Source organism: Poecilia mexicana, unplaced genomic scaffold (assembly GCF_051168715.1).
Source record: "Poecilia mexicana isolate PSO_F unplaced genomic scaffold, ASM5116871v1 scaffold_17, whole genome shotgun sequence".
Lineage (NCBI taxonomy): Eukaryota > Metazoa > Chordata > Actinopteri > Cyprinodontiformes > Poeciliidae > Poecilia > Poecilia mexicana.
The window spans coordinates 18,065,024-18,084,985 of NW_028263386.1; the positions used below are offsets into that span (position 1 = coordinate 18,065,024).

The 19,962-nt window shown below is 42.9% G+C and overlaps 1 protein-coding gene across 1 annotated transcript; it reads left to right on the forward strand.

Moving 5' to 3' along the window:
* The first annotated feature begins 456 nt into the window (after positions 1 to 456).
* cbarpa (CACN subunit beta associated regulatory protein a) lies at positions 457 to 18,143 on the forward strand. The gene is made up of 10 exons (XM_088014823.1): positions 457 to 462; positions 2,564 to 2,674; positions 12,017 to 12,168; positions 12,293 to 12,354; positions 12,460 to 12,622; positions 12,702 to 12,882; positions 12,957 to 13,094; positions 14,603 to 14,801; positions 15,820 to 16,024; positions 16,093 to 18,143. Exons 1-10 carry the CDS (start codon positions 457 to 459, stop codon positions 17,948 to 17,950), a joined length of 3,075 nt encoding a protein of 1,024 aa, XP_087870949.1. The 3' UTR covers positions 17,951 to 18,143.
* Positions 18,144 to 19,962: the final 1,819 nt, after the last annotated feature.

Here is a 19,962-nt window from a genome sequence, read left to right on the forward strand (position 1 = left end):
GCTATAGGTTTGTTGTGAAGTATCATTTCATTTCAAAGAGCTGAAAAGATTGTTTAAAAACGAGCTTCACTATTAAAGAATGTGTTGCATATCTGCCTCTGGAGGTAAGAACATGATGAACGTCTCTTATCTAAACGTAGGGAAAAGACCTTTCATGCTTTGCATGCTTTCTCCACTTTGAATCGAGCCATCGTCCCTCCATCAGAGAGTGACGTGCTTAGAGACATAATGGTAATGTGAAATTTAAACTCAGGCTGCATGTAAGGTTTTTCACAACTGAATTTTCAATCTTGTTCAATGTCACTTGTCAAGCTCAAAGCTCGATTACTAACCAGTCAAGAATTCAATTCAACAGAAACTGCATGCCAACATGAAGTAGGCTAAGCAGTCTCAAAAAGTACCATCATTGTATTTTACAATGATCAGAGCTTTTATGTGCAAGCGGCGCGTATAGGCATGGAGGTTTGATTTGCCTTTTTGTGAAAATAACACGCACCAACTCAAACAGCCTCATCATCAACAGAAACAAAGACGTAACTGAGCATTTTCAAAAGACGTCACATTACAAATTTAACACAAACGAGGCATTTTGAGCTCAGTTTGAAAACACTTTGTTCAGATGCAAATTTCTTTTCGTCAGGAGGGATGGTTTCCAAAGACTTTAAGTGAAATTGGTAATCTTTTAATTGAAGAGATGAACACTGTTTGCTTTGCTCTCCTGCCACTTCCCTATCCCCGTCTCCAAAGATTGGTCAGAGTCATCATGATCCCACAAAACTCAGATCAGTAAATCAGAAGTTTCTTTCTGAGAGTATCACTCCTTGAAATATGACTATTTGAAAAAGACTAACAAATAGAAAATATACATTTCTTTAAGTCAGCAGTATTTTATGTGCTGTCCTAGTTAGAAAACTGATCTAGAAGATCACCGATATCTGTCACAGTGAGCCTTAAAGTCAAAAGGAAAGCTACATGCATATAAATATATATATTGAAAATACACCATTGTGGCCGAATCTTTCTGAAAAGCATCTTGAATCAGATGCTTGGAGCGGTTAGTCGTTTATCAGTTTCTTGCAGGCAAGCGGAAAAATGATTGCCAATAAACAAACCGGACCGCGACTATGAAGCAGATTTCCAAAGTTTTGTTTTGTTTACGCTTTTTGTGCCGAAAGAGAAAATTAGTTCTTCAGATGTGATATCTTTCCTTCTCGTGATATCATGAAGGCTCAGATTAGGCCTCCTGCCATGCCGCCACTCAGGCTCTGTCTGTTTTATGTAGCAGACTCAGAGGGCGCACACTGCAGATGCTGAAATGGAAACACTTCTATTTTTTTTTCTATTAGATCCTGTCTGAAAACACAGCTGAGTATTCTACCTTGCAGACGTCTTTGAATTCCTTCAATCTCTTTCACCTTTTTTTCACAAATTGCAACAACCTTCATTAGTAAATAGGGATGATTTTTTTAAAAAAAGTAACGTAAATAAAAACGTTCAGCAAATGGCTTCAAATGTTTGTTAGAGAACATTAGTGAACAAACAGCATCTCGAAGACCAAGAAACAGCAAACGAGTCAGGAATAAAATTGTAGAAACGTTTAATACAGAACTATGTTACAAAGTAATATTGCAAGCTTTGAACGGCTCACAGAGAGCTATGTTCAACACAGGACTGAATATGTTATGCAAAATGATACAGATAGAGAAAACCTAACAGGACACCAACACATTGAGGTGTTATTCAGGACAGCTTATTCAGGTGCTAGCATTTCAGTCAAGAAACAGAAGATATCTTTAGCAAGACTTGGACACTGATGTTCACATATGCACTCCAGTGAATACAGTGCAAAACATTTCAGTTTTTAAATGTGCAGACCCTTGAAGAGACTTTTAGCTTCAAGGAAATGTGGCGTTACAAAGAATTAACTCAAATAGTTGCTCAAGATTTCAGGTGGATGAAAGCAAAAACATCAGTTATTTATTTTGTTTGTATTTTTTTTTTCCGTCAAAGATTATTTTAAATCAGTGATATTCCTTACTTCCACTTCACAACTCTTTGCAATATGTTGCTGTTCTGTGACAGGAAAGACGTTTGTGACTGCTGCGTGACAAAAATGTGAAAGAGGTGGCGTGTGAATATTTTTCCAAATTGTACATGTGAACGTGAAAGTAAAATCGCAACACAAAGTAAAAATGTAAATCATCCTTCATTAGAGTGAGTAGCACAAATTAAAACACATTGTGTTGAGCTAGCATGAGGTGGACCGGATCTAATTCAGAAAACAAACTGAACGCTTTTAGACTCCTTTCGACGGAGGAGGCAAAGCACAATGCTGCCACCAAGTGGCCAAGTGTGAAATGACACAAAGCTTTACCGCACCCGTCCGTCTGTCCGAGCATCTTATCTCCCAATACGGAGGATGAGTGAAGCACAGCAAAGTAAAAAAAAAAATAAATAAAAATAAATAAATAAAATAAATAAATAAAAATCCTACAGATTGAATGTGTCAGTTTTAGCTTCATTAATGGTGAAAATGAGATGAGAGACGCCATTCACGGGGCAGCTCAATGAGGACGGCTTCCCTCTGCCATCTCACATCCTGACCGCCACCATCACCATCATCACCATCATCATCATCATCGGTGCTGGTCACGTGGCGCTTCGGGAGCGGGCGGTGGGTGTGTCTAATCGCGTGTGGTTTCATTCATAACTACAGTCGTTATTTGAAGCCCAGAATAAAGTATGCAGACGCGGCAGACTGGCTGTGGACCGCTTCTCTCCGAGTCTACAACGAGGTGAGTCCCTGTGTGTTTTTTTTTGTTTTTGTTTTTTTTTGGTTTGTTTTTTTTTTGTACCCCTCCCTCTTACTTTACCCGGACCGGGCTCTGGCTCTGGCGTTTCTTCGCGGTCTAAACGTGGTTCTGTTTTAAATTATGTAAGACTCAGGCGACACAGCTGACCCCGCGTTTATGTGAGCGGTGTCAGACGGCGGAGTTTCCCCGCATGAGCGGGGGTCCACGTCGTGATTTATCCCACCTCCCCACAGGGCTGAGAGCAGGCGGTGCACTGACATGGGACAGCCCTGCTGATCGGGGGAGGGGGGGTTCGGCGGAGAAGGGAAGATGCTTCTGCTGCTGATGGTGCTGATGCTGAGCGCCGGCTGCAGCGCGTCCCTGTAGTCCAGCAGCCGCACACAGACGGCGGAGGGAAGCTCCTGTGACACCTCCCGTTATAGACCGTAAGACACAACACATCTGGAGCCCCTCAGCACCCACTCTCACCTGAGGGTTTTTATGCAGTAAAGTCTTCCCCCCTCCTCCCACACACACACTCACACCCTACCCCCTCCTCCTGCTTTTCTCCCGCTGATGGTATTTATAAAGACACAAACACCATCAGTGTGATTGAAGCGTTGGGAGGTAGAAAGTGTGTGTGTGTGTGTGTGTGTGTGTGTGTGTGTGTGTGTGTGTGTGTGTGTGTGTGTGTGTGTGTGTGGGTGTGTGTGTGTGTGTGTGTGTGTCTGAGCTCCAAACGCCCATCTGCCCGGATGATAAACCGGAGATGAAGTGACAAGCTAACATGTTCTCAAATCCCAGATTATCATTTTCCAAAAACATAGTCAGTGTTGATTTAGTTGTTTTTTTTTAATTGTTTTTTTTTTTTTTAGCTTACTTCAAAACAAGTGCTGACAGATAGGATATGCGAAACTGTAAAGTCTAGAAATACAAGCATTGTTGTATTTTTTGAGAGTGTTGCTACAGTAATAATCAATAATTAGATATTTTATTTAAAATGCCTTTCATATCTTAAGAAAAGGCTAACAAGTTATAGATGAATTTGACTTAAGCTTACTAGTGCATAACACATTTGTCCGATGATTAACAGTTTGACGTTTTTGGGTCAAATCATTTATGGCCATACATTTTAAGTGAATTTGCTTTAATTAGATTTGTCCTATAACTTGTCATGTTACAGGGGGGAGTTCATATCCACGTTAGGGAATAAATATTGTTTTGTTAAATTATCTTGCTATTTGCTGCTTCACCGTGTTTGCTTGGAATTTCCTGTGTCAAACCAACACAAAGTCGTGCAAAACTACAAACTGGAAATGATCTGACGAATGAAAATCTGAAAAGTGCGGCATGCATTTCAAGAGCCACCTTATGCTGCATTGAAAGGCTTTTTAAGTACGTTTCAGCGCAATAGCTCAGGCTCGTCCGGCCTGTAGCGTCTGTGAATGTAATTTTTTCAAGTCTTCTAGATAAGATTTAGATCTGAACTTTCACTAGGACCTCCAGGGGTCTTCAACTCCAGTCCCACAGGACTGGTGTCCTGCAACTTTAAGATGTGTTTCTGCTTCAACACGTCTGGGTCAAAGAGTAAGGTTACCATGGTTCAGTGTGTTTTTTCTTGTAGTTCATACCTCAGATAGTGTTTTAAAAACTTGGTTTTACTTGAGCAAAGCACATGTCTGCTGTGTCCATAAAGGGATTTTTTATTACTTTCTTTTTACAGGGGCTTTCTTCTTGCCACATTGCAACGCTGACTATAAAAACCCCCCCAAAACCCATATATGTTGTTTTAACGCATATAACTGTGTGTGAAATGCTAAATTCAGAATTCACGTTTCAAAATGTTTCACATTTTGTCTCAGGATGTAGTTTTTTGAATTATATTTGACAGACTGAAACAAAATATTGTGTAACTGTTTTTTTTTAATATATAAATGAAAATCTGAGAAGTGTGGCATGCATTTGTATTCTGCTCCGATTACTCTTACACCCTTAAATAAAATTCATAAAAACCTGTAGCTTAATATGTACTTTGATATCTCATAATTTAATTGATTAAATTAAATTATGAGGTCATTACATTATGGTTAGATCATTACATTTATGTTAAATTCCCTTTACTTCTCCACTCCATCTGACCTTCTAGTGTGATCACAAATTTAATTCACTTCTTCTGAAAATCCATTCAGATTTCAACCATTTCATGTGAAAAAAACAACAAAAACATCTGAATGCTCTATTTCTGTTAGGTGTGAATGAGAGAAAACTCTGAAAAGACGCTCACAAATGTCAGGACAAGAATAACAAACGGGCTGTGATTATGAGTAAATCACCGGGGGAGATTATTTATCGGAGCTAAGGATTCGCGGCCACGCGCAGCGCGTGAAGCGATGGCGTGCTGTTCAGAGCTGCGGCCTCGTCGTAGTTACCTCGAGCTGAGATATTACATAAAATATGAGTCTCCCTCACGGTGAGGGAACGTGCAGCTGGGTTGTCAGCGTGTGTGTGTGAGGAATGCAGTCCTGGACTGACGTTACACCAGGTGCACGGACTCTTTACTGCGGAAAAGTCCTTTTAACCTTAGAGACGATCATTAGGCCAATCACACAAAAATGGAGACATCACTCTAGTTCAAGATTCCTCGCATTGACTTCACACTCAGCCTATAATGGATTTTAGAAAGATTTATGTGATTTGAACGGTTGAGAGCGATCCGCTCTGTGTCTCTGAACGTCCTCTGCACTCACCACCAGACCTCTTAGAAAATAAATGCTCGTTTTCCTGCAGTTTGCTCCATCTTCTTTGTATTTATAGTACACTTACAGGACAGACTTCCACAAAGCATGTAATTGTGAAATGTTAGACAAATTAAACATGGTTTAAAAAATATGTTACAAACAAAAGTTTGAAAATGTGACACCCATATCTTGAGTCAATACTTAACACAACCATCTTTTGTTGCAATTTATATATAACTCTATAAAGTCTATAACTTACAGATCTAGGCTTTGCATATCCAGACTTTTTTTTTTACCCATGAGTCCTTGCAAAAAGGCTCAAACTGTGGAAGTTTGCATATCAAGAATCCCTAAGCATCAATTTTCAATTCTTACCACATATTCTTCATTAGATTTTGGTCTGGTTTTGGTCTGTTTGTTCCACTGTGGCCTTCACAGAACAGCTTCATTTATCCTGAGACTAAATGACAAACCAACAAGCCCTTTTTGCTCATTAAGTGATTTCTGGAGGTAGTTCGTTGTAGCGGGTTATACTTAGAGGAGTTAGGATAACTAAAAAGTTGAATACAACAGGCACACCACAAGTTTTAAACTGTGTTTGTGCAACATTTCACAGACGTGCTGTACTCTGTGTTGGGTGATTTCAGAAATTCCAACACAAACACAGAAGTTTGGGACAAAAATGTGAGCTGTGCGGAACGTTATAATAAAATCTGAGCTGACATTAAATGCAAAAATCTTCAGAGATAAATTGGGCAGCAGTTGTCTCTGCAGGATAAAGTACAGTCTGGGATGGGAAACAACTGGAAAATCATTTGTGCAACTTTGACAAAGAATCAGTTGCAGTCTGAGAAGGCATTGATTCAACACTCAGATCCAAATAAAGAAAAAACTAAATCAAAAACTTCACTTCTATGCAGCGTCTTTTATCTTTAATTTATCTTTTTACGCTTTTTTGCTGTTGTTTTGATTTAGTTTTTTTTAGTTTTCATTTAACCTTCAGCCTTAACACACACACACACACACACACATACACACACACACACACACACACACACACACACACACACACACACACACACACACACACATCGCTACTTCAAGGATACAAGGCTGAATATTGTAACTGCTGCAGAAAAGATCTTTCAGTAGAAACTCCAGCTAAAAAGCACTAAAAAGGACAGAATTGCTGAGTTTGAATCTTTCATTTTTCTTTGATGTGTTATATCCACTTTCCTGGTGCAAGCAACAGTTTGAATCAACACCAAAAGAAGCGATTCTCTCCCTCAGGAGGCAACACTTTGCAAAGCCAGCTCATGCTCTCTGCAAGGCTTGTGGGAAGCACAGCACCAAGGTTACCTACACTCATAATGCGGATGACTGTCAGATTAAATTTGGGCTTCAAATGATTCATTGGAGCCATGTTTTTTAAATTTTTTTGCATCATTCAACTGCAGTGAATTTGAGGAAAAAAAATTGGTACCAAATTTATTGTGAATTTTTTCAAATCACCACAAAATCAGAATAATACACATAGGCACTAATAAATTCCCATAACTATTTATTCTTTTTATGTCTCTTGTCAAGTTTCACCATGACCATTCACTTCCTGACCTGCTCACATGACCACTGTTCTTGGCTGAATTTGAACATTTATAAATTCAATGATTTCCTGGTACAAAGCAGACCTTGGAGCTGTCTTTTTTTTTTTTTTTTTTTTTTTTACAGAGGTAGAGTCATTGGCTTTGGGAGCAGTTCTAGCGTTATTGTGCAGTTCTCTAGGACATCTGGCAGAAAGTATGCCCAAAGGCTTGAAAGCAGTCAAAAAACAAAACAAAACATGGATGCATGTTTTAAGAGGAGATCATTGAGAGAGTAAAAGAATGTCTCTGTGTGTCAATTTCATGTAAAAAAAACCCCCCCAAAAAAACAACGATTAAACAAACAACCAGCGAGTCTGACACTCCAAACAAATGTCCAAAGAGGAAGAAGCAGCTGTTTTGTAAATTGTATTTGCATTCACATCACAGTGGCCTTTTCAGGAGAGGTCTCCTAAAAGTGGCAGAAACTACATCAGAGCGTTTCAGATTAAAAAGGACAAGAGACGCCGCTACCGTCAACACGTTTTTAACACACTGAAGCCTGTGAAGGTGTAACAGTCGAGCGCCAAGCTTGAGTTTTGGATCCATGTAGATCAACATAGTGTCGTATTATAACTTTGGACAACCATTTGTACATTAGCAAAAGCAGGTTGAACTCTCACCTCTGACCTCTGGAATTCAATCCTTGCTGTACACACACACAGCCTTAGCTGGGTGGTGGTTTGAGGAAAATTTGTTAAAAATATTTTGGACTGCAGCCAAGTTTGTGACACAAAGCCAGCCTTTCTAAATTATCAGAACAATTTCTGCCGATAACAGTCAAAAGTGAATCCCATATTACTCCATAAACTCCTTGGTAGACACAAAAAAAGCTTCCGATGTTTTCAGTTTAAGTGACATTCATCCAAACCTGTCAAAAGGTCTCCACAGCTTAACCAAACTTTATCTCAGAGTATTTAGAAGTTCAGTTGCACAGTCTGTATTCTGTAAAGGACGGTGTAACATTTATATAATCCGAACTGGATGTTTTAAAGTTGATCTGCGGCTCTGTCTTCCTCCACAGGGCTCACTCACTCTGACCTGGACCATGAGCAATGATCTGCCTGTTCGGACAAGTCTGACAGAGAACTCCACTGTGAGTACGCTGCGTATCCAGCAACACATGCTGTCCACACCTTCAGATGGCGCGGGATCTTGATGTTACGCTTGGAGAAACTCTCACGGTGTTTTCTGAATCCCTGCTGGGTTTCAATCAGGGTGGGAACCGCGGAGAAAGGCATGTTGGGGAAAAACAGTGTTCCAGGTGTCGGCTTCAATCTGCGGGTGCTGCGGGGGTGACGGGCAGATGGGGAGCTGATGGGAAACCAGAAACTGGATATGGTTCTGGATGGATGAGAGAAGGAGAGAGGAGGAGTCTGAGCTGGTTGCTCTGATCGCCGGTCAGCTTGAATTCTCCGTGGAAACGGAGAATCGACTTCCACGTTGCTCTGCACAGAAAGATGGCTTCGCTGCTCCGACTGATTGATGGAGCTTTGCTTCCCGTTTGGCTGAGTTTGTAGAAACAGCAGGTTTCATTAAGTCACGGCTGCTCCGATACACACACACACCCCCACACACATACACACAAATGTAATCATGGTTGTTTCAAACACAAATATGCCGTGCTACCAGAGATTTAGTTGAATACAACATTGAATGAATCTGTTCCAATTAGCTTTTTCTCCATGTGACTGCAGTAAAACATTATTTAATGACTTTTTTTTTTTTTTAACCAATCTTCACGAGAGTTGACAAGAAGTGCAAGGACACCTTATGTTTCACTTTAGTTTTCTGTGTAAAGAAGCGAAATTGGTTCAAATCTTTAATCCACATATCAAACCACATCCAGCTTCTTCTCTTCCCTCCTGGTTGTGGGCTGCTGAATGTAAAACACTGTTTCATCTTTAACTTGGTTTAAGTTAACATGTTCTGACTTGAGGCAATTTTCTTTAGAGGCATATTGAACAAAAAAAATGTGTATATGGGTGTGACCACACTTATTGCCAGCCAGGTCTGCTTTCTGAAGTAAAAAAAAAAGAAAGTTTTTTTTTTCTCACCTTGACACCCAGACGGATCCTCTGGGTGTCTGATTGGTGGTTCTACAGAAGAACCTCAACGCTCAGGACTGAAGGCAGAGTTTCTATTTCCCACCCATATCTTATCTGAATTCAGATGGATCCATCGCCGGTTCTGCTTTATGTCGGAGTCGTGATGATGTGCATTGGAAAGGAGATATATACTCTGTATCAGGAGACACATTTTTTTCTCACTGCCTGAATTAAACCAAACTAAACTTGAACTGTCTTCGTTCAAGTTTGGTTTGGATTAGCAAAGACATTTCTCATGTGTTGAGCCAGAATAATGAACAGTCGAGGCCTGAAGAGCCACGCAGTGAGGAAGAGGAACATCATTTTAAATGAAACATAAAAGCTAGAGAGCAATGTATGGATGAACACCGTAATTAAGAAGTAGCTTCATTTTTGGAGACTTGTTCTCTGGTTTGATGAAAGTCCAACTGAAGTGTTTGGCTGTAAAGCATCATGTTTTCATGAATTACTGATTGGTACATTTCACATTGTGCATTGTGTGTCTTTTCACAAGTAGTTTGGACATTCTTGGTTTCAGCTGTCAGTGGAGACACAGACGTTTTCTCTCTTTTGAAAGATGTTTGAAATGCAGCTGCGGTTCACACTATTATTATCCTGAAGTCGTTTTGCACTCCACGAGGAACTCCTGGGTTCTTCTCTCCCCTCTTGAGCCTCTCTGGATAATTCTCTTTATACATCTTCATCCATTAGCCAAGATCAAACATTTCAATTGATTAATATTCTTTTCGTGCGGGCAGAAAGAGTCCAATTATTCTCCTCTTTCCACTGAAACCGACATTCGGAGAAGAGCCAGGAAAGTCGTCAGTGGGGATTGCTCATGTGCGTCGGCATCCTCCTCCTCCTCCTCCTCCTCCTCTTCCTCCTCCGACTTCCATTTTTAGCCTGCAAAGGCCTCATTTCCCTCTCATTGAGAAGAGTTGGGAAATTGAATTAAGGGTCTTGCTGACGTTTCGATTAGCATCCCCAGCCCCGCTCAGTCAAGACTCGGTGTATTAATCAAAAGAGAGCAGTTGGTTGTCTGTGTGTGTGGGTGTGTGTGTGTGTGTGTGTGTGTGTGTGTGTGTGAGCGAGCAGGCGGTGTGTATGTGGGTGTGTGTTTGCAGCGAGGAGGCAAGGACTTAAGAGTCTTCCAATGCTGATTCCACTCATTAAATATTATGGTGCTTACAGCTGACAGTGTAACACCACAAAGAGAGTCCTCACTGGCTCTTTAGAAAAAAAAGAAGAAAAAAAAAGAAAGACAATCAATTACAGTCCAGCCAGAGTGAATTCTGCCACCATGTTCCCTTAACAAAACACAGCAGTGGAGAAATGCACGCCTCTGCCGGGCTTTGCTGGTCAATGAATGAGTCTGGATCTTTGGAGAGGAAATTAAATTCATGCGCCGCATCCCAGGCAATATCACCGCGTCAAAGTTTAAGCGATTACAACCATGTTTACAGGGATATTTATAGATAAAAGATCAGATATTCAAATTTAGATTCATGAGCTTCGATGTGTTGCTCTGTTTCTGGGTGTTTTTACCTTCATCCTTCAGTCTGGATGTTGTTGGTTTAGAGTCCTTTGCGGAGCATTTCGTTTGAATGCACAGAAAAAGGAAAGTGTCCAGAAAAGGACAAAGGAAAACCAGGGATCTGTCCCAACCCATGCACAGCTGGTAACAGGATTACGCTGTGTAATTTGGTAAAATTTCTGCCCTGATGGAAACAAATGTATCTCACTCACCCTCTCGTGGGAGGCCAGCGACTCCAGCGTTCTGCGCTGCTCGCATTTAAACAGGATTTAATTATGTCCTTGTGACTTTATAGCACTGATTTGCTGATAATGTTTTCTTTCTTTTTTTTCAGAATATGAAGTATGCTTGTGAGAGAATTCAAAAAGAATGTCCATAACCATTTTGGCATTTTGTCACGCTAAAAAGACAAACATCTGTGTATTTTATTGCTTTAGACCTACACAATGTTCTGCATGCTGTACCTGCAAAGTTTCAAATCTCAAAAAGGGTGGTATGCATTTTAATTTTATGGTATCCAACCCATTTTACTTTGATGCCCCAAATAAAATCCCCCAGCAACCAGAAGTCGCCTGATTTTCCTATGAAGACGGTTTGTTAGAGAGCATTAGGGAAGCAGCAACATCATGAAGGACAAGGAAGAACAGCAGCAAAGTTCAGGGAGAAAGTTGAGGAGAAGTTTAAAGCACCTTGGGGTTAGAAAACAACATCCACAACAGCAAACGTACCAAGACATGTACGTCCATCCAGACCGACTGGTTGGACTGGAAGCTGCTGCCCATACCATTCCCACTACGATACACGGTGGTGGTGCCATCATGCTTTGGGATGCTTTTCTTCAGCAGGGGCATGGAAGCTGGTCAGAGTAGAAGAGAAGATAAATACAGCACAGTCTTGGGGGGGCAGGGAGGGAGGAAAAATAGGGCAGCAACCCTAAACATACAGTGAGAGGTACGAGGGAGTAGATTAGATGTAATGTCCTAGTCAAAGTCCAGTCCAATGTCCAAAGCTCACCAAAATGTCCTCCATGTTTTGTTGTTCAGACTGGAACAGGAAACCACGATGCATATCAATACGCACTGCATATGTCATTTGCTGCTGCAGCCAATGTTTATGAAATGAAATGTAAAACAGCTGGAAGCTCCATAGTATTTATGTGGACTATAAATGCGTTATAGTCTACAATTATAACACATTTCACCCCCTTTCTTAAATAATCGCTCAGCAACAGGATGTGCCCGTGTCGACCGGCCAAGCGGAGAACTACGTGCTGCTGCTGGTGCTGCTGAGCGTCTTCGCCGGCGGGACGCTGGTCCTGCTGTCCCTGCTGCTGCTCTTCTGTCACCGCTGCTGCTTGGGTGGACGGCGCTACTCCAGGTGGGTCCTGCCAGAACCAGGTCGGTGTGGATTGCAACTTGAGAGATCCACATGACGTGACAGAGAGCACTTCTCCTTCTGTGCTTCAAAAACACGGAGAGTAAAAGTAATTTCCTCCCCGCAGAGCGAGCGATGACCCTGAGAAGACAAACACGACTTATGCTGAGGATTCTCAGCCCACGCAAGGTCAGAGCTGCACCATTTTGTTTTCCAGTTTCACACATGCTTTCTGGTTCGGTGTCGTCACAGACCTCTTTTGTTCCTCTTCGTCGGCGCGTTCTTGTCGCTCAGAGATCACAATTCGCCTTGATGAATCAGACGCTCTCTCGGCGTCGAGCTGTCACGATGGAGAGTCGGACCGATTCGTTTCCACCGCCTCCACGGGCCGCAGAGTGTCCTTCAACGAATCCGCGCTGTATGATCAGGAGAAAAACACTCAGGAAAAAGGACGCAGGTAACGTCCACTTGAGCAAACTTGGGTATTCTTCCCCTCTTTGGCGGACGGAGATCAGACGCTTATGCCTCGACCTCAGGTACACGCTCACCGAAGGAGACTTCCATCACCTGAAAAAGGCCCGGCTGACCCACCTGCACCTGCCTCCCGCTCCGTGTGACCTGAAGATACTCACCATCATGGAGTGCGACTCCACGGAGAGCAGCACCATCAACATCAGTGAGACTTCGGCTCCCAATCTGCCCCTCAGCATCTACCAGGTAGCTGAACAACATCAGGTCGGTGAGCCGCCACATTTCGGCCTCTGATGCAGTTTCCTGTCTCCTTTATCCAGCCTGCTGAGAGAGGAGTCCCTGACTGGCTGGGACAGAGCCTGAGTGGGGGGCTGCCTGGAGATCCACACCACTCCACCGTCCTGGACCAGAGAGACCTGCAGTCCTCATTTGTCCTCAAGTCCCAGCGCTCTCAGACGGTGAGTCTTTAACTTGTTTTCATTTGAAGTTCGTACTTCAAATGAATCCCTTGAACGTCTAAGGAGACTTCACTGCTGTTCATCTTTTGTTTGCTTTTGTTGTTTGTTTGTAACTTTGTTTACACGAGTGAAGATGGCTCCTTCACCTTTTTCAAATCAAACAGAATTGGTGTCAAATGTTTGTGCAGCAAAATTGTTTTTGTTTGTGCCGCTGTCACTTTAAAGATATTAGGAAATGTTTCCAGAGGTCACAAAAGGTCAACCAGCCCCTCCACCTAATTCAAATCAGACAAAATTGGTGTCATTCAACTCGACTACGTTTGTGCCGTTTGCTGCACACACCAGCTTTGACTTTAAAAGTCTAAAGATCAAACGGTGAACCAGCCCCCCACTTTTACTAAATCAAAATGACCTTTAAACTTTCATCAATAACTTTAACGCTTTAATGCTAACCTTTCGCGCTATTAATATTTGTAATGCAAGATGGAAGAGAAAAAGTGGACAGCAGAACTCCTAAAGCACACACACACAGAACCCTTTCATTCTAAATCTCAAGAAAGTTTAAGATTGTTGTAAGATTTTCTCCATCAAATTTTTTATTATAAGATTTTAGATGCTGTGACGTGACTTAATATTGGATAAATATGTATGAAACCCCCAAATGTCTATCAGCTGAAAGTGAGAAATGGGCCGATGTCAGAAGGAAGCATCTCAGTGAAGTTACTTAGTTTGCCGTACGTTTGCTGTACGGCGGATGAAGGTCAAACTCAACATCACGTTTACTGTGAAATCTACAGAGAGAGACTGTGAAGCCTTCACTAAAACATGCAAGGGAAACGTTCTTTATGATTTGTGGAGATTATAAACAAAAACACTAACAATTCTCACACCTTATTTGCCATAGTTGACAGGTTCACAAACCTTCTTGTGATTATATCCCCTGAACTACAACAGTTAAAAAAAAAAAATGAGAGGGTTAATCTGCACATCGTGTCATATCTCTTTGAAGATGTTGCATTACATCCAGTGTCTATCAATTGTGGTTTTGGATCACTTTTCTCTTATGAAATATGATCTAATTAAGCTGCGAGAACACAGGGAACGTTCTTTGTTACATAGTGAGACATAAGCCACGGCTGTACTTTACAAAAGTTGACCTTGCTTCATTTATTTTGTCTGTACTAGATCATTAGCTGCTATTTATTTGTTAATGTGCAACTTTTGTTTTCAAACTCAAAGCCGACCTGGTCTGTACTGAACTCGGTTTATTTCCACAGTGCAAACAAATCCACTGATTTCCAACACACAGTGAAACTCAGTCGCCTGCTAGAGGCTCAGAGCTGCTGCTGCTGCTGCATCAGTCATCGCTGCAGCTGAGTGACAACATGACAAATGCTGTCCCCTGAGGACTCTGGCTCTCACTGTTGCCATCCATCTCAGATGCATGTCCTTCCTTAATGCGTCTCCACCTCCCCTCCATCTTCCTCTGCCTTCATCTCTTCTGTCAGATGGAGGCCATCGGAGACAGGGGCGAGGCCGAGAGCGAGTGGGGGCCGAGGGGAGAGCCGGCTCAGGCCCCGGGTCCGACGTCTGTCCTGCACTTCCTCTCCAAATTGCGGCGACACGCCAGCCTGGAGGGGGCCGGGCCTTACTTTAGGAGGTGGAAGTTCGACACCAGCCATCGGGCCGCCAGTCTGGACGCCAAAGGTTTGCGCAGATTCGTGGAAACGCTAAAAGTTTTCGGGAAATGAATATGTATTTTTAAAAAAAATAAAAACTAAACTTTAAACTGGTTTCAAATGGTTTGAAAGGAAAGATGAGACGTATTACGACGTAGTACCACAAAATAAAAGATTAAATTGTTTATGCTTGACTCAATGAAAATAAATACAAGTCGTTAAATTAATAAATAAATGAATTTATTATCATTATGTTAATAATCAAATATACAAGCCGATAAATATGTAAAATTCATTCATTAAAAAAAATCATTAAATATTATGAGCATATGTAATTATAACAGCATTAAGTGATTTCATGGTTCCTGTGTAACACTGCACCATGAAATGATTTATTTGTCGCTGCAGCTCATCAGATCTGTCTGACCTGATTGGTTAATCTGTACAGGAAGTTACAGCATCACACACAAGTTTCTATTTCTACCTATATTAGGACTTTGCATTGACTTTTGTACATTGCAGTGAGTGAATTTATGCCTAACCCAAACATTTTACCTCTAACCCTAAAACAACAGAGTCCATTGTATTACGGCCGCGTTTTGGTCCCAATAAAGCTCACTGGTCTTCAGAAAGTTAGTAAATATGGCAGAAATGAGAAGAATATCTAAACGAATACATACAAACATTAAATCCATCAATTGTGAAACAGCTGCAGCTCCAATTTCATTTCAGTTATGACAAGTGTAAGTAATACCTTTAATGTAATTGTAAGGCGGGGAAGGTAATTTTATTTATATGGCACATTTTCAACAACAAGGCAACTGAAAGCTTTAGATGAATTAGAGGAAATACAAACAAAACAACAAAAGACAAGCAAGAGAAAGATGAAAGTATAAAAAATTTACAGAAAGGTAAAAGTATAGAGCTACATTTTGGTTCCCCATGTTTAGTAAGAATAAGAATCGATTAACTAGTAGGGGTTTCTCTGAATCGTGACACACTTGGCACTAGATGGAAATGTGAAGATGTGTGTGATTTCCTTCCAGGCTCCCCAAAGAGAAAACCTTTCCAGAGACAGAGAGCAGCAAGTGAAACCACCGACCACACCGATGAAGACTCCTCTCCGTTCCGAGATGACGCCTTTGAATCTTTCCCACATATTCCCATCCAGACCAGCGGCCTCCAGTCCCTCTCCGCTGAGACTCTGCCTCATCCGGAAACAGCTCCTACATCCTGTGTCTTCCTCAGGAGGTAATTCTCTCCTTACATAATGATTTCAACAAAGTCAGGTTCTGACTGCATGTTCCTCTCCTGTGCAGGCTAAAGCTGGAGGCCATGGTGGAGGTAGGTGGCAGCGCCACCACCAGCAGCAGCAGGAGAGCCGAACTCTGTTTTCCATCTGATCCCGCTCTGGGCCAGGTTGAGCCCGCCGTCAACGGAACCGGAGCAGAACAAGAAACGGTGTTTGGAGCAGCGATAAGAACCAAAGCAACAAGAAATGAGTCGGAGTCTGCGGAAGATGACGACCCGTTTGGTGCGGAGCAAGGACCCACCAGGCGGGACCGGTTTGAAGAGCTGTTGAGACAAACCGAGGATGCAAAAACAGACGTCGGCACGGCTGGTGTGAGAAAAAAGAACAATGCGGGGACAGATGAGGGAGACGATGCAGCGTTGGGAGCCGTGGCCAGAAGAAGGACAGACTCAGGCTCGTCTCTGTCTTTCATGATCCGCCAAGAGAGCTCAGAGGCACCCCCATCTCTCTACAGAGACATCTGGAGCCTGAGAGCCTCTCTGGAGCAATATGCGTCTTCAGATCAGAGCAGCACCGATCGTGAGTCGGTCCGCAGTGACGCAGACAGCGTCTCGTCCTTTGGCGGCGCAGGAGCTCGCTCAGGCCTGGACACCTGCCTGTCGCAAGACCTGGACGACGAGCCTGAAGGTGATGGGGAGGCGGAGGGCGGAACCAGAGGGGCGTCAGGGGGAGTCGGGGAGATGGGGAATGGAGCTGGAGGAGAGGCAGAGGGAGGAAACAGGAAGTTGCTTCAAATGGACAGTGGTTATGCCTCTATTGAAGCACCATCCAGAGCCCCTGAAGATATGAGGCTGTTTGGGACTCCTGGGGCCCCTCGGGGGAAGACAGCATCTGAGAGGAGACTGTTTTTTACCAGCTCTGGGAGGAAAGGCTCAGTGTGTGAGAGCGTGGAGACCAAGTTGTTTCAGGAGGAGCTGGAAGACCAGATGACCCTCACCGCAGACACAGAGGACAGACTAAAGCAGAAATCTCAGGGTGACGGTCTTTCTCACACCCTTCAAGAGCCATATCAGCTACTGAAGTCCCTCCATCCTCAGAAGCCTCCAGAAACACAAACTCAACTCATTTCTCCGTTGGTGAGCCCGACCCCACAGCCCCCGAGTCCTCATCGATCCCGTCTCCGTCGCCGTGACTACAGCATAGACGAGAAGACAGACGCGCTCTTCAACGAGTTCCTTCGTCACGATCCGCGCTTCGACCAGCAGGACTCTCCGCTGCGCTCCAGGCACAGGTCCAGGGTTCACCTCCGGAAGCAATGGCAGAGACACAAGCAATACAGCGACCCGGGTTCGGCCTCGGGGGGAAGGTACTCGCCGTCTCTAGAGAGACAGAGGTTCACCCCGCTGAGGAGGGGGGACAGCGCAGGCTACCCGCTGGACACCAGGTACCACAGCACCCTGTCGAGAATAGCGAGCGCTGCCGATGAAGAAGCCAGCGAGGTCGCGGCTTCTGAGGAGGCGACAACGGAGAGAGCAGAAGATCCGGTAGGAGAAGCAGCTGCAGCAGGGAGCACGGCCGGCCAAACGTCCGACGGAGCAGACCCAACGAGAAGCGTCTCCGCAGAGTTGGCTGGTGAGACTGATGGCTGCCAAGTGTCCACAAGCAAGGAGGCGGGAAGCGCGAGCAGCACTCTGTCGGCGCAATTTAGCCTCATGGACCCCAGAGTGGACAACAGGAACAACAACAGCAGCCAGGCCATCCTGTCAGAGGTTTCCCTGCAGGCCCAGAGCAGCCTAGCAGACAAGCTGGTGGCGTCGGTGGACGAGAGACTCTACGGCGGACTGCGCCGCGCGGAGAAGGCCCGACAAGCAGGGTCAGAGGTCATCGTGACTCACACTGCCTCACCGGGGTCCAATCCCACATAATCCCCTGCCGTTGTATTTATCACAAAACCACAATAAATCAAACATCATAATGCGTCAGACACGGCCCAACATTATCACGTGTCAGGCATCTCTAACAGCATTAGCTTCCAGCATTAGCATTAGCTTCCAGCTCGTCCAGTCACACCCGAACTGCCGCTGTGACGTCCCTCCGTCAGTAACCAGAAAACTCATCGCCGACATTCAAAGATGTAGATGCATCTTTAGAAAACGTTATTTTCTGACCTACCTGTGACTTTTCAGCATGCTAAGTCCAAGCTACGTGTCTGTGAATAGTGTACAATTTTAACCTCTACGAGCACTTTGATGGGATGAAAGCTACCGCTGGTGTTTGTCAGCCATTTCTCTCATGTCCCTTTCCTCCTCAAGTGTCCTTGTTTGTCTCTGCCGTCATGAGGGTGAAAGGTCGTGTGAGAGAGCGGTCGATTCCACGAACAATGATACGGTGAACCGCGAATGTCCTCAGCCCCTTGGCTTTTACACTCACAACCACAAAATTGTGGTTAGGTGGAATTTTACGACAGACACACATGAAGTAGTGCAAAATTTGATTTTAGCTTTTAAAAAAACCCTCCTTTTGAAATGAATAAAAACGCTATAGAACCAGAGAACAAATGAGAACATTAATTTTCAATTCCTGCCACAGAATCTCGGTGGGATTTAGGTATGGATTTGACTCTACGATTAAGGTCCTCTGACAGGGTTTAGCTAAAGTGAGTGTGCAACACATGCAGTCTATAACAAAATGAAACAACCAGGCTCCTCCAGAGTTAGCACACTCCTCTTTACTGCTTATAATGTTCCCCTAATATCCTTGTAACAATCCACAGATACCATCAAATAACAGCAGGATTCATACTGACAATAAATTAGCCACAGTTGGACTATGGTATTCAGTAGAAAACCTCTGGAGACGATTATTTGCACTGGGTTTTTATTTCTGGCTATTTTTATAATTGCACACCAGTTTTTAGATCATTTGTTCATCTAATTTAATTATGCAGTACTTTGTGTCTGTCTATCGCATAGAATTTCAATAAAATATAATTTTGTGGTTGTAAAGTTAACAAAAACAAAAGCTGTGTGAATACATTTGCCAGTCACTGTATGAAGAACGATACCAAACATGTTTACAGCTGCCCTCTCTTTCATTAACACTTTATCAGCCAACCTGAAGATATCACTATAAAACCAGATGGAAAGCAGAAGATGCAGTCAAATAAAAAAATAAATACATGAGCAGTTTTGCATTTGCTCCTTGTATTTAAGTTGTGTTTGTGTTAGTCATCAGTTCTTGTTATGTGGCACGACCGAGGAGACGGCGTTCAGGCGTGGGCTTTAGTGTATCTGGGACTCTTTGGAGGGAAGACTGACAGATGATGCGCTTGAAGTGAGTGACACAGAAGCCTCCGAGGCTTTTAAACAGATTGCTCACGGAGGAGTTCAGGCTGTCACATGCTGAAAGTAATCAGAGGTGGCGTTGCCCTGTGCCCAGGAGAAAACGAAATGATTAACACACTGTGTAAGTCCAAATAAAAATGCGGGAATAATCCGTTTTTCTCCCGAAAACAACTCTTGCAGAGTCTGATAGTTTATTTCTTTTGAGTTTGATTGTACATAACCCTGCAAAATCTCCCAAGATATGCCAAAAAAAAAAAAAAAAAAAAGCACAATCAGAAATGTTTCTGGAAAAATGTGGAACATAAGATGATTGTTTATGGCTCAAAAGTGACTAGAAATTATTATTATTGGAACGTTTGTAGTAATAGTGCAAACCAAATGCCGTTATTACTCCAGGGAAAAAAGGTGAGAATTAATCGTGAATTCTCTCAGTTCACTCTGGCAGATGAGCAAATGTATTTTTTCATCTAAAAAATAAATTTAACATTTTTAAATTTATTTTTTAGATAAATTTATGGCCACTTCCAGCTTAAATTTGTTTCATTCTTTAAAACTGAATCAGTAGAAAGGGAAAAAATAACTAAATCCCTGAA

Coding starts and splice junctions, on each gene's coding strand:
- cbarpa (XM_088014823.1), top strand. Junction 2,675..12,016: donor TGGCGCTTCGGGAGCGGGCG/GTGGGTGTGTCT, acceptor ATAATCGCTCAG/CAACAGGATGTGCCCGTGTC. Junction 12,623..12,701: donor ACTCAGGAAAAAGGACGCAG/GTAACGTCCACT, acceptor CCTCGACCTCAG/GTACACGCTCACCGAAGGAG.